The following is a 15,457-nucleotide window of genomic DNA, read 5'->3' as shown; positions in this document are numbered from 1 at the left end:
ACCCTGGATTCAAACTTGCGACTCCAGGGGTGGTAGTCAGCGTCTTTACTCGATGAGCTACCCAGGCCCCCTCATTTTCCATCACTGCTTACTACAGAAATATTGGACATATGACATCTTTATCATAGAGGTAATTTAATCAAATAATTCATATTTGTTTTTAAACAAATGTCAAAAGTAATGACCATGAACACAGCCATGGAATTAACATGAAATGACATTCCTTATTATAGCCTTTGTTTTCCCAAATACTTGTTTATGCCCTGTCTACCACTCTCATATGGTTTGGGAAAATCAGAATAATGTGCTCTCCACTAATGTTTGTATTTAGCAACAAACCTTTTACAGGCAGTCTAATTTAGACTAATGCAACATAAACTCCCCAATTAAATGATTGCAGCAGAAGGGTCAACAACCCTTTGTGAACTCAAACAAACATCTCTGGCACAGCATATCCATCTAAACATGATCAGTAATGCACAGACTATCCATTAGCAATAGCTTTTAATACTTTCTCACATGATGTAATAAGTGGTGCTTAGAGCTTAAGGGTTTTAAACTGGGAAATGCCCTAAGTGGCATACAGTGCAGACAGAGGGCAACTGACAGGGGAATGAAATGGCCCGATGCCAACGGCTGGTACTTTGTTGTAGGCCTTTGCCAGATGAGTTGGGGGGCTTTTTGTAGGACATTTGTGGGTTATTCATTATTTAGTCCTCATGGTTAAAAGATTGATGAGGAACATGCCTACTTTTCTTGCCTTAAGAGGCTGCTCAGTCCCAAGAACAGAAGTGTGAATAATTCAAAAGAGAGAGTGAGAGAAAGAGAGGGTAAGGAATGGGGAGAGCAGAGCAACCCCACGCAGATGTGTGCACATAGCCCTGTAGCGTTCAACAAGTCCATGTAGCTCCCTTGGCCCCAGGCTCTAGAGTTAGATAGCGAGGGGTTTACCCCAGGTCTGGGCCCTGTGTACATGTAACCAGACCAGGCCACACTCAAAATGGTACTTACCTGCTATTGGTTTCTAAATCCAAATGTGAAGAATGTTAAATTCAGTGTTACAAAGCAGGGGAATTGGGATGAGGGATTGCCTTTGGGGAGGGTAACTAAGTAGAATGGGGACCATGCTTGGCAGGGAAAAGCATGCAGTCCATGGTATGCATACATTATGTGTCCTTGTGCATAAAATAGAGAGAATAATGCCTGTGATGTTAGTTATCATGCACGTAAGTGTGATGCAGTATCAACATGATGCCTCTAGTCTTTTCTTGGTTTGAAAATACTCCCTATTCTGTATTAAAGACCCTATGAAATCAAAATAAGAGTTTTTGTTCATCTATAAGCAAGTGTCTCCTAAATATTGACAAAATTCACTTTAAGCTGATTTATTTGCATCTACTCTTTCTCTTCTGGGAAAAATAGACCAAAAATATTCATGACTCATCTTGTCCTACACAGATTTTAGTCCAATCAAATGCTCTCTAGAATGGGTATGTCCCTCCCCCTAAAGGGCCATTCAAACTGAATAAGTTCTTGTGCTAATATAAAGCTAAACGCAGTACGGCGAATTAAACTGAACACAGTTGTCTCAAGATAAAAACATTTTTTAAGTTAAAGTTCTTTTAACTTCACAACTTCTGCATGAGACGCTGAACAAACAGCGAGACGCACCACAATAGTGCATGTTTTCATAGAAAAACAATTAAAAACAGTGCAGACAGATGCAAAAACATGTTAAGTGTACAGCCCTTAATACCACCTGAAACTGACTAGCAATACCAAATCATCGTTCATGGCTGTGACGGAACTGTAGCCTATAGGCTATTTAAAACAAATGTACGTGTATATATATATATATATATATATATATATATATATATATATATATATATATATATACATACATACACACACACACACACACACAGTACTGTGCAAAAGTCTTAGGCACATAAGATACTTCACAAAAACATTTGTCTTAAGATGGTTATTTATATTTTCAGCTTTACTGTGTCAATAGAAAATATACATTTTAGACTCCCAAACATTTCTTTTGCAAATAGAATAGAATAACAGGGAGCCCTGCAACAGATGGAATGGTCCCCACATAACCCCCAACTGAACATTGAGTCAGTCTGGGATAACAAGAAGAGACAGAAGTAATTGAGACAGCTGAAATAGATAGAAGAACTGTGGCAAATTCTCCAAGAAACTTGGAACATCCTATCTGCCAACAACCAATAAACTGTGTCCAGGTGTACCTAGGAGAATTGGGGTTGTTTTAAAGGCAAAGGTGGTCACACCAAATATTGATTTAGCTTTTTTATGTTTACTGGACTTTTATGACATTAATTGATAAATGAAAACTATTTATAGCATTATTTTTGAAGACATCCTCACTATGCAACATTTTTCCCAAGTGCCATAAACTTTTGCACAGTACTAATATATATATATATATATATATATATATATATATATATATATATATATATATATATATATATATATATATATATATATGTGTGTGTGTGTGTGTGTGTGTGTGTGTGTGTGTGTGTGTGTGTGTATATATGTGTGTTTCAATATGTTAACAGAGGAAAGAAAACCATGCTTGGCAAGTGAATTCATGGGGTCTTTAATGTAAGCTAAAAGGACTGTATACTGCATCATCTTACTGTGAGGCAAAAGAGAATCAAACCCATGTTAAAACAAGTTCAAACTCCAACTCAGGTTCCTCACATCTTGTTCTTTCGTTTCTGATACTTAGTCACCATGTCTTGTAAACTGCAGGTGGGAGGGAAATGAAAAACAAACACAAAACAAGCAGAAAAGAAATGAGTATAAAATGGAAACTAAATAAAAAAGAACAATGGATGAAGGAAACAAAATAACTCTTAAAAGCACAGATGCTTTGAAAAAAATCACTGTGGTTGAATATTCATCATGCCCTGTGTAAAGGTTTTGAATGCTGCACACTTGCTCAAGATGTTTACCCGAAATGCTGACCTTTCTCTGACTTCTGCTCTATGCTCAAACACAGAGCCTCACCTTGCAAAGTCTGAAACGCAGTACTATTTACTGTTTATAGGGTGAATAGAAGTCTTCTATACATATAAACAAGCAAATAAACACAATGTGGCTCAGTAAGGTGCAGGTCACTACGAGAGAGGCAGAGCGATGTGGAATAAGGCAGAGCGATGATGAGTTCCACTGACTGATGAGGCCAAGTACATGAAAAAGGACCTCAAAATTATGTGCGGCAGTTTTCCAGGCATAAATATTTAAGAGAGTGTGAATAAGAGATGACTGAGACTTGCTCACTGATTGCACAGCGAACAGCACATTCATTCAGATTCTCTATTTCTCTCGATCTCATTTTTACCCACTAATATACCCTGGTAAAATCTCCAAAGGTCTACATAAGAAGAAAGAGTGCTCAAAGCAGCAAGTATTACCTGTTGATGAGATCTTCATTGTCATCACTTTCCATCTCATCCTCAATAGCAGCCTGGAGGTCTCCGATCCTCTTGAAGGCCAACTTGAGGTCCGCCTGGAGACTCTGGTTGGCTGCTTCCAAACTCTCGATATCCATTTCCTAAAAAGACAGGATTAGGTTTTATTCTTTTGGTAAGGAGGTTCGCATAGGAAACAAACTAAATGTTATATACAGAGTTGAGACAAACTTTTTTTAGTTTATTTCCATGACTTTTCCATGATCTTTCCAGTTGTTTTTGACTACTGGATGAGGATTTTTAAAAATCATTCCAATAGAGCTTTTCAGGTTGTAGTACAAAAACCCGAAAGATAATTCGCCATGGGCTCCTTTGGGATTTTCCTATAGGTTTGGTATGGTGCTTTTGAACTTATGTATAAAATAAGGTCTTTGGCAAACATTACTTAACAATACATGGATGTTTTGTTCTACAACATAAATTACACATAAGTCATACCTCAGACCTGAATTTTGAAGCCATATTAAATTGCATACTTTTCAAAAACACACGGCAGCTTTAAAATTCACGTTTGAGGTGTGAATGTGTGCAATTTATGTTGTAGAACAAAGAGTCCATGTATCGTGAAGTAATGTTAACCACAGACCTTATTTTACACACAAGTTCAAAAACCCCATTATAAAAACCCATAGAAAAATCCTGAGAGAACCCATGGCAAATTAGACTTCCTGGTTCGCCTACAAAATGACGTCATGTCTGAACAGCTCAGGCAGTTTTGCTAATTCAGATTAATTTGTGAACTGGTTTATTGAAACCAATTAACTGAAAAGAACCTATTCAAATGAACAATTTTCTCACAAATCAGATCTCTCTGTCTTAGGAGAAAGTTTGACCATACAAAATAACAGTTAGTCAACTGTATTTTCATCGTAGAATGTTCCATGACGTTTCTGTGACTTTTAAGATTTTATTCATTTCCATGACTTTTCCAGGCCTGCAAAAGACCATTTTCTAATGTATATCCAGGTTTTGTATGACCGTGGAAACTTTGTGTATAAAAACAATGTAACAAGTCTGCTTTTTATCACATGCTTAAGATACTTGAGAATGAGATCATCAGTGAGCAGAACAGCGGATCAGGACCCTCACCAGTTCGTGTTTCTTGCGGCTTGCCTCTGCTTCCTTTTTGGCCAGCTCAGCCATCTCCTCCTTAATGTCTCGGATCTGCCTGAGGAGACGCTTGTTCTGCTCTTTTTCCCTGTTTTCACTGGCACTACGTTGATCTCGTTCCTCTGTTAACTTCTCGAGGTTCTCTTTTAGCCTTGCTACAAGACTCTGAGGAATCACAAGACCCATTAACATAATCAATCAACACAGATATGCAGCAGTAACATGCACAATCACTGCTGTAAACCCTGTCTGCAGGAACTAATGTGAACTGATGAAGCTAGATTTGCAGTGTTATGCATCTCAGAGGCTCATGCTACTGAATACATTGTGGTTGTTTACCACATCCTTCAAGTCTGGTACTGAAATATGCAAGATTGTCAAACCATCCATATGGTGTGAAACTCCAAATAACTTCCAAGGCAACTTTTCTTTGATTTCTCACACCAAAAGTAGGCTGTGCTGGCATCAAAAAAACAGAAAGTATGAAAACACAGATTCTATGGATCTCTACAGCTTTGGAAGGACATGGTTTAAACAAGCTGCCCCTCGAGATTACATTGTCAAGCTCTGCATAAAGCTATATGTCCCACAAATTAGTAATAATACAATTATTAAAAAGCTTTTGTTGACAGATTTTGCTGTGAGTGCAGTAGTCGTTTGTAATTTGTGCAGAGAGCCCATTGTAATTCAGCAGGTGAGCTCAAGGAACACCCAACAGAGATGAACGATGGACAGCGCTGGCTGCTGGGAAATATCACGTCAGGAGCACAAAAAAACAAACAAAAAAACCCCCCAAAAAAACATAAAATCAAGCAAAATAAAAACACTGAAATAATATGCATTAGAGAAAACACTTCTTAATTAAACAAGCTGTGTACAATGAAAAACCAGATGACTTACTGCCTCCGGCAACACAAAATTTAATCAGAAATTAAATTAAATGCATATTTTCTCTCTTAAAAGAAGGACTGACAGTGTCAATTCGAAAACAAAGAGAGGGGAATGGAAATAATCCACTTGCAATTTGTACTGCGTCATTTTTAAAAATTACGTCTAGCCCAAGGGTTTGAGGTCTATGAAGAGAACCGGTCATGATAGAATTGAGTTGGGTCAACGGGGAGAGGTTTGGTTGGTGTGAAGATTAATTTCCCTTATATCTGACTCTTCAAAGCCTGTGCACTGACCTTTTGACACTTCCAGCACTCGGCCTGCTCAGCCCACATACGCACACGAATCCTACCAACTCACCTCCAAGCGTTTGACCTGCGTCTTCTCAAACTCCAGCTTGGTTTCCAGTTCACGGATCTTGGCCTCCTGCCGGCTGACCAGAGACTTATCCACCATGGACTGCTCTTGGAACTCTAGCTGACTCTGCAGGGCTGTGAGCTGCCAAACACACAGACACCGAGTTGGAATTAACACACATACATAGAGCTGAGTGGTGTGATTGTATACCATGAGACAGCAGAAAAGTGTCAACCGGCAGCGATTCTGAAATATTGCTTATACCCCGCTGAAAATTATAGACTACCACCACGTCCACACTAATCCATTTAAGTTTGAAACCTCCAAATTATTTTCCAAAGTATGCAGTTGAAGAGCATTTTCGAAAGTCTCCATTTTCGGTGGAGGAAAACACAGCTCCAGTGTGAATGAAATGCTTAAATGTAGCAAAATTAATGTATTTTTTTAAACATAAATGGATTAGTGTGGACATGGCCTTCAACAAACTATTATACAGACAACCACATACTAATACAGACAACAGACTATTCCAGAAGGGTGCTTCCAGTGAACAAAGCATTGATTGTAATGGAATTTATTTAGTATTGAAATGCATATGAAATATGAATTAACACATACACTCACTGAGCACTTTATTAAGGAACACTATGGTCCTAATAAAGTGCCTGATGTGGTCTCCTGCTGTTGTATGCTATCCGCCTGAAGGTTTGACATGTTGTTCATTCTGAGATGCGATTCTACAGAGTGGTTATCTGAGTTACCGTAGCATTTTTTTCAGCTCAAACCAGTCTAGCCATTCTCCGTTGACCTCTCTCATTAACGAGGCATTTCCATCTGCAGAACTGCCACTCACTGGATGTTTTTAGTTTTTGGCACCATTCTGAATAAATTCTAGAGACTGTTGTGCGTGAAAATCCCAGGAGATCAGCAATTACAGAAATACTCAAACCAGCCCATCTGGCACCAACAATCATGCCACAGTCCAAATCACTGAGATCATATTTTTTCCCTATTCTGATGGTTGTGAACATTAACTGAAGCTCCTGACCCGTATCTGCATGATTTTATGCATTGCACTGCTGCCACAAAATTGGCTGATTGGATGATTGCATTAATAATAGGTGTACAAGTGTTCTTAATCAAGTGAGTGTAATTCATCTGATTTGCGGTCACAGGTCTGCATATATACAGTAGGCTATATGACTATGGCTTCAAATGCACTCCTATCTTATTAATAATAATTTGATTCCTTTGTTTTTAACTCAATAAAAAAAGAAAATCAAATACTTTTTGTAAATTTAGTGGTTTATAAAAAAAAAAAAAATTGGTATGCTGGGGTTGTAATTACAGCAAAAACAACTATATCGAAATATATACCATAATACTACTCATACCATAATATAAGATTTTGTTCATACCACCCACACAGTCACAAAGAAGAGTTATCGGTATTTCATGGAAATACTAACTTGAAGGCCAGAATTGAACTGTTATCTGCAGAGCTATGGCTCAAAGAGACAAAGCCCCTCACCACCACAGGGTGTTTTTACCGATGTCTCCCTGTTTCATCAGCCTTTAAGCCAGTTCTGGCGCTTTACATCGACTGCTAAGTCCAACCCAGTCCAGACCAGAACTCAACTCCATAATTCAAATAAAACCCATCTCTGTTGATTTTCTCTTTTTCTTGATGCATAGAGCCTAAATCGTTTCAAAGAGGTAAAATATTCTGTGCTGAGAATAATGATTTGCACTGTATTCACTGGTGGACAGATATAGTTGTTTCTGTTGAAAAAATTACAAAAGTTTGTTCCCTACAGTGTAGTACAATCATTTGGAAAGGATAGATGGTCAACTTTTTTAGATGGTCAATGTTTTCATTAAAGAATGTATTGCGGAGAGGGCAGAGTCTGATTATGATCTCAGGAAACAGTCAAATGCTGATGAATCTCATGAAAGGCAATTATTAAGAAGAGTCTCATATTATCCCAATATTGTAGATGTGCAGTGCAACAGTGGGACACAAATCTCTGAAATCCTCACCCTATCTTATCTTAAAAAGAAATAAGACAAAAAGGAGCTGCTTTCTGCTTAATTGTTGAATAATTAATTGTTGTACAAGTACACCAAATTACTAAAAACACCAGCAAGAAAACTGGAGCACTTAGTAAAGCACTAATCCTTGTTTAAAAGGATAGTTCACCCAAAAATAAAAATTCAGTCATTGTTTACTTACCCCTGTGTTGTTATAACCCTATATGACTTTCTCTCTTTTTCTTAACACAAAGGGAGAAATTGTGACAAATGTTTTTGCTCAGTGATGTCATACAATGGCAGTTTATGGTGACCACCTCTTCAAGCTTCAAAAGAACGCAAAAGCATAATTCAGAAGTCTAATAAAATATTCCACAAGACTCATGATTGTTATGAAAGCATACGATAATGTTTGGTGAGAAACAAACCGAAATCGAATGTATTATTTAGTTAAAATGATACCTGACCATTGATCTCCTGTGCGCGTTCATGATAGGGCACGAGAGCAATAGTTCACACAGCCCCCTCGTGACATCGGAGCATTCAAGCGAAAACTTGTTTATCTAGAAACCTCCACAGCGATAGCGACAACAGAACACAACACAGCTGCTCACAAAACAGAGAACAGAACTTACTAAACATGTCTGAAGAGTTTGTAGTTGAAGAATTAATGCATTTCTATGCCCAGCCTTATTTGTTTGAAAGTTTTTGGACCGGTGCCAGTTCACAGCAGACAGAATTACCCGGGAGATGCCGAAAATAGAAAACAAGTGATCGATAGAATGCACCGTTGCTCATCGTGGCTGGTTAGGGCAAAAACTCTTAATTACCATAGGAAATATATTTTTATCGCATGTCGTTTGCCGTCAAGTTAGGACACAGTATGACTTTGGGTGCCTGTAGCCTCCTTTTTGTTTCTGTTTGATTTCAGAGTACTCCGTTAAAAAAAAAATAAGGCTGGGCATAGAAATGCATAAATTCTTTGACAACAAACTCTTCAGACATGTTTAGTAAGTTCTGTTCTCTGTTTTGTGTGCAGCTGTGTTGTGTTCTGTTATCACTATCACTGTGGCAGTAGATAAACAAAACGAGTTTTCGCTTGAATGCCCCAATGTTGCAAGAGGGCTGTGTGAACTGTTGCTCCCATGCCCTATCATGAACGTGCACAGGAGGTCAATGGTCAGTGAACATTTTCACTAAATAATACATTAGATTGGTTTGTTTCTCATCAAACCTTATCGAATGCTTTCATAACAATCATGAGTCTCATGGAATAATTCATTAGACTTCTGAATTATACTTTTGCGTTCTTTTGAAGCTTGAAGAGGTAGTCACCATAAACAGCAATTGTATGACATCACTGAGCACAATTTTGTTTTTATTATTTCTCCCATTGTGTTAAGAAAAAGAAAAAAGTTATACAGGGTTATAACAACAGAGGGGTGAGCAAACAATGACTGAATTTTCATTTTTGGGTGAACTAATCCTTTAAGATAAACTACACTAACTATTCAATCCACTAAAGCGGTAAGGTGGGAATGATAGCAACAGTGTTGGCTTTGTGGATATACTGTATACGTTTCGGTGTGGATGCCAGATCTCCTCTCTGCAGAGTGAACTCACCTTCTCCTGCACGTCCTGTTTCTCCTTCATGGCCTCCTCCAGCTGGGCCTGCAGGTCACTTATCTGGGCCAGGTTCTGTGAGGACTGCAAAAGAACACACAAGGACTTAAATATTGATCTGTTTCTCACCCACACCCATCATATCGCTTCTGAAGATATGGATTAAACCACTGGAGTCTTGTGGATTACGTTTATACTGCCTTTATGTGCTTTTTGGGACTTCAAAGTTCTGTCCACCATTCTCTTGCATTGTATGGACCTACAGTGCTGAGATATTCTTCTGAAAATCTTTGTGCGTGTTCAGCAGAAGAGAGAAAGTCATACACATCTGGCATGAAGGTGAATAAATAATGAGAAAATTTTCATTTTTGGGTGAACTATCCCTTTAAATATTCCAATGACATTCTATATTCACCACAATTTGTGGTATATAGCTCAACATCTTCCATTTCATCTTTTAAAAATGTGTCCATCCTGTAATTCAAGACATGTGACAACAGCATAGTGTCCTACATTTTATTGCTGCATACAGTCCTGTGTACTATTATAAAAATAGCATGCAGTATACAGAACATACTGAAAAAGTGGCCAATATACACTATGATGGCATATTATTTAGGTGATATATCTTTTGGCACATAGCAAACCATTAAGCCTGTTGACAGACAAGCAAACTGATGGTCTGTTAATGACATCTCACAGAAAAATGGCAGCAATAAATGGCATGACATCAGAAGCATGATTGAAATGGAGTGGAGAGAGAGGAGACTGCAAGACGGTCTGAATGCATCAAGTATGAATGTGACCGATGTAAAGCATTTCAAAAGCTGCGCAGTGCTCCTGTAAATGAAGCATAGACACGGTGAAGTAAACCCATGGGAATCGCACCGTTTCACTGGAGAGGATGTTTACTTAGGATCTGTGGAGACACATCACTCAACTCTACATCGCTGCTGTAACACCATGATGTGTTTAAACACTGATAATGGCAATCAACCCACACGCTTAAATAAATGACAACTGCACCAGTGACACTTTGTGATCCGCATGTGCTGCCAATCAAAAGAGAGAAACACTAAGAGGTTTTATGTGCACACAAATGACAGTGTGAATTTGATTTGCATGATGGAAGCATGTTGCAATGAGAAAGCAATGAATCTTACTGTAAAATTTTAGATATGTGTGAGTAATTCAACATGCAATATGTGCAGCATGAATCAAAATAAAACCATCTTGAATAAGGCAACAAAACTGCAAACAAATGCGTATTAATCTTGGTTTGTTATTTTTTTTTCCATTTCCTACTACATATTTAACATTAAAAGTTGTATACATTAACATCACAAATGCAATATGAACTAACAAAAACAATGAACAATATATTTATGAATTAACATTAAACAAGATTAATGATGTAAAAGATTACTGTTCATTTTAGTTTCATGATACCTAATGCATGTTGACATACACAATTGTATCCTCCTGAGACCCGAGCATGACTGCTGTGTGCATTTTCCATTTCGATTTGAAACTAGTAGCACCTAATAAACATGCAAAAAAATAAAAAATTCTTGAGCAAATAGTTTTGCTTAAAATTGATACATACTGTATGTGGACAGGAGGACTAAGTTGGGAAATTTTAAATAATTCCAAGCTATAGAAAGTCCAATCTTTGTTTTTGTGTTCATTGTTCATGTTTTTGAGACATTACAGACATCACACCAATTTTCTGTAAAGCTGCTTAGAAACAATGTGTATTGGGAAAAGTACAAATAAAAATGATTTGACTTGATTTGACTTGTGTAAAAAAAAATAAAAATAAAATACAATTCTACTTTGGCTACAAAATCTCAATGTTCTCTTTTTGCAAGTCAAACAAACAAGTGATAGCCAGTGCTGAAGCATTTTACCAATAGGAAATTAGCATAATTAATTCTGATTCTGAAGTAATGACCAGCATCGTCCAATCACTGCCAACCATGTTAAATTACAATTATTCATTATAAATTCTGAATCCAAGTAATGATTACCATTGTCCCATGTCTACCAACAATGTTGAGTACATCATCTGCAGCCTGAAGCTGAAATTATGATAGGAAGTTAGGATTGAATGCATTTGGCTACATAGGAAAGCTATGGGATGCTCCCTTGCTCCCTATTCAGTGAATGACTTAACCTTCAGTGTGCTGTCTGTCTGCACTGGTCTCAGAACAGTTAGAAAAGCACATTATGTTCATCCTAACTCCATATAAAGCCTCTGAAAGTAAAAAAAAAATTCTCAATGTGAAAAGGCAGTCAGTACAGGATTTCTAATGAAAACCTTGTGCTATGGTACACATTAGTGTACATTGTGTTTAGCAGCGTGGCGTTTCGTGATAAATCGCTCAAATCTTAAAATTGGCATATCATATGAAACTAAAGACTCTAATCTTTTGACTCAAACAGGTTTCAGTGTAAAAACTACATTAGGTTTCTTACCAGATGTAGTTTTTGTTTCTGCCAAAGACATACTCAGCTGAGATCGGCGGCATGTTATTTTGTCACATGACTCGGTGCGTTGAAAGTTTAACCCTTTACTGACAGACCAGTCTCCTGAACCGAGATATTTCGGTTTAAATGAAATTCAATTATGCGTTGCGTATAGCGAAGCCAAAATACAACGCCCATGCATGTGTCTGCATGCTTTTTACTTTGAAACTAATTTTGTGCATGCAAGCATTCAAAAGTAATAATCTTAAGTTGCATATTTGCGAAAGTCTTATTCTTGAGATGAGGATGGTGCAGAGGCTGTGTATACAATGTACTCTGTGTGTGATTGCTGACAGACGTGGGAGAGTCTCTATACAGCACTGTGACAGGCCTGAGTGCTGAAGAGAGTTACCTGGGCAACAGCGGCTTTGTGTTTCTTCATGAGTTCGTTCATGTCCTCTTGGTCCTCCTCCATACGAGACTGCAGGTCATTTTTCTCCCTCTGCAAACGACTTAGCTGCTCCTCAAGCTGCATGAGAGAATCAAACAAAAGCATTAAAAAACATTTCTAACTGCATACTGAAATGAAAAATAAAAATGTATGAGAGAAAAAAAACTCTAAAAGGTAATATTTGTTTACACACCTCCTTTATGCTATAGTCAACATGCTGTTAGCAACACATTTTACTGTCTTAATTTGATGTATTTAGGTGAAACAGGATAATTAACAAAAGTGTCTGTTACCAACGTTACATAAAAAGGAGTCTTTGTTTTGAGGAGAGGGGCTAAAAACTAATACAAATTGGTGACATCAGTTGAAAAGTTGTTTTAGAGGTGGAGCAATTACTTATTTTGAGGGTAAAATAGTGCCTAATTGATTTGCAAGTGCAGTGTAAGATTTGTAAAAGTGTAAATTAAGTTACAAGCATGATAGAATTATTTGCATGTGCAGAGGAAGATTTGTGAAAGCATAAATCAAATTGCAAGAGTAAAAATAAATAGCATGCACACAGAAGGTTTTGTAAAGGTGTAAATCAAGTTGCAAGTATAAGAAAAAATATTAGCAATACTTTAATGCTTTCTTAAGTGTATTTCATGTGTTGTGGATTTGCAATTTCATATTAACACAAAGTAAATGTGGTCTGTATTCTTCCGACTTCCTTTTTTTCGCGCTTACACTTTTGGCACTCTTTTTCCACCTAAACATGGCAAAAAACATTGCAAACCTACAATCAGCGATATGCAAGCACAGAAATGATTTAAAGAACAGCAAAACGGATTCACAGCATAGAATCAGTCTGTATGTGTAAAATAAACACTGCAAACATGTAAATGACTTGTGTTTGTGGCATAAATATTTTCCAGAAATAATCCGATAGACACTGTTCCGTTTTCCCTTTTGTTGCACTCACACCTTTGGCACAAATTTCTCACTGAAAAGAGTTCTGCAAGCGAGAGGGGGAAGGCAGGTATACCTGCTTCTAGTAGCCAATCAAATGAGGTTTTCCTTGACCACATTTACTCTGACCTGATTAAATATTAAACTTAAATATTAATACATACACATTCTTTTACTGTGAGAGTAAAGTTGAGCCGACACTGTTTATTTATATAAATATGATTCTCAATCTGGTGTTCAAATGTTTCTTCCTTGTTGCTGTTCATTATTTTAATTATATTTACTTTTAATTAACATTGGCAAGGCATTTTGGTGAATAGATGGAATTAGCTGGTATCATAGAACTCATGCTAGAAAACAAATGAATAAAGTAAGCCAAATAAAACAAAAATCTCTGAACAGATAGATAAATAGAGTTTACTTATATCATTTTCTTTTCTAGAATTAGTTCTATAATACCAGCAAGTTCCATCCATCCATCCATCCATCCATCCACCCACCCATCCACCCATTTGCCCATTTGCCATGCCAATGATAATACAAAGTAATTCAAATATAATTCAAATAATGAACAGCAACAAGAAGAAACATTTGAAAACCAGATCTGTCACATTATTATTAAACCAATTAGGTCAGAGTAAACTGGTCAAGGAAAACCTCTTTTGATTGGTTACTAGAGGCAGGTAGACCTGCCTTCCCCCTCTTGCTGGCAAAACTCTTTTCAATGAGAAAGTCGTGCCAAAGGTGTGAGTGCAACAAAAGGGAAAACGGAAGAGTGTATATCGGATTATTTCTGGAAAATATTTATGCCACTAACACAAAGTCATTTTATAAAACAAAGTCATTTACACATTTGCAGTGTTTATTTTACACATACAAACTGATTCTACGCTGTGAATCTGTTTTGCTGTTCTTTAAACCATTTCTTTGCTTACATATCGCTGATTGCAGGTTTGCAACATTTTTTTGCCAACTTTAGGCGAAAAAACAGTGCCAAAAGTATAAGCGCGAAAAAAAGTCATGGACAAGTCATGGACATATCACACAGTTAAACTCTCCACCCTGGATTAATGAATGAGAATGAAGGTCAGGTATACATGATAAAAAAAGAGGTAATAAAGACAACATCATCATAATTAGGAGCATAGACATTAGCAAGAATTAGGGGGGTTGAAAACAAAGTTCCTGTTACAATGACATATCTGCCCTTATGATCTGCAATAACTTGTGATACCACAAACGGAGTAGATTTATGTACTAAAATACCACAACCCCTAGACTTGAACTGAAAATGTGAATGATAAACTTGCCCCACCCAGTCTTTTTTCAATCTAAAATGGTCAGAAGAACAGAGATGAGTTTCTTGAAGAAACACAAAATTGGCTTTCAGTTTTTTAAGATGAATCAGAACCTTATTACACTTAACTGGATTATTCAAACCTTTACAGTTCCATCTAACCCATCTCACCAACCCATCTTCATTAGCCCTACCACCCATCATTTAAAGAAAAAGAAGAAAAAGAAAAAAGTAGTTATACAAGGAACAGTAAATACAGAAAAGCATGTAAAAAATAAAAAGGCCCAATCTTGTGCTCTTGAGATAAACAAAAAAATTAAGAACATATTAACACACTTCAAGAACCCTAGCGCAAAGACCCGCGCCCCGCCCTTATTGCCAACCCCCACCCTGCGCTCTTGACCTAAGCTAACACTCCCCGAACTAGAGTGTATGCTACCCTGAGGAAAAACCCCAATGTGCGTGCGAGATATTGTATTTCTTACCTCGGACGCACCTCCGCAAACAAATAACAAATACAGCGAATGCAATCTAATACAAATAAACAAATATTGGGGGTCACGTGATGCTGTGCTAGAAGCAGACGTGTGAGCGACGAGCTCTGCGCACTTTGCTAAATTTTTAATTATTTTCATGTTATAATCTGGTGAAACTTGATACACCCAGTTACACATTTGCTCTCTGAGGCAAAACATGTCAAAGAGGTAAAAATCCTCGGGCTCTGGAGACATTAATAGACACATACGTGTTCAGGATGAAAGCTCCGAC

The 15,457-nt window shown here is 37.3% G+C and overlaps 1 protein-coding gene across 12 annotated transcripts in view; it reads right to left on the bottom strand.

The window, feature by feature from the left end:
- Nucleotides 1–15,457, bottom strand: part of myo18ab (myosin XVIIIA b) — a 172,996-nt gene that overhangs the window by 10,945 nt on the left and 146,594 nt on the right. For 8 of the 12 annotated variants that reach the window (XM_051665907.1, XM_051665908.1, XM_051665909.1 and 5 more), the window contains 6 exons: nucleotides 12,406–12,522; nucleotides 9,525–9,608; nucleotides 5,874–6,011; nucleotides 4,605–4,790; nucleotides 3,459–3,598; nucleotides 2,743–2,787 (listed from right to left, as the gene is read on the bottom strand). In XM_051665907.1, coding sequence (XP_051521867.1) covers nucleotides 2,743–2,787; nucleotides 3,459–3,598; nucleotides 4,605–4,790; nucleotides 5,874–6,011; nucleotides 9,525–9,608; nucleotides 12,406–12,522 — 710 coding nt within the window. The remainder of the gene's footprint in view (nucleotides 1–2,742; nucleotides 2,788–3,458; nucleotides 3,599–4,604; nucleotides 4,791–5,873; nucleotides 6,012–9,524; nucleotides 9,609–12,405; nucleotides 12,523–15,457) is intronic. The other 4 variants (XM_051665910.1, XM_051665911.1, XM_051665905.1 and 1 more) reach the window with 1 other exon arrangement.

This window comes from Myxocyprinus asiaticus, chromosome 31 (assembly GCF_019703515.2).
Source record: "Myxocyprinus asiaticus isolate MX2 ecotype Aquarium Trade chromosome 31, UBuf_Myxa_2, whole genome shotgun sequence".
NCBI classification, from domain to species: Eukaryota; Metazoa; Chordata; class Actinopteri; order Cypriniformes; family Catostomidae; genus Myxocyprinus; species Myxocyprinus asiaticus.
The sequence above is the reverse complement of the archived record's forward strand: the minus strand, read 5'-3'. Positions and strand labels throughout refer to the sequence as shown.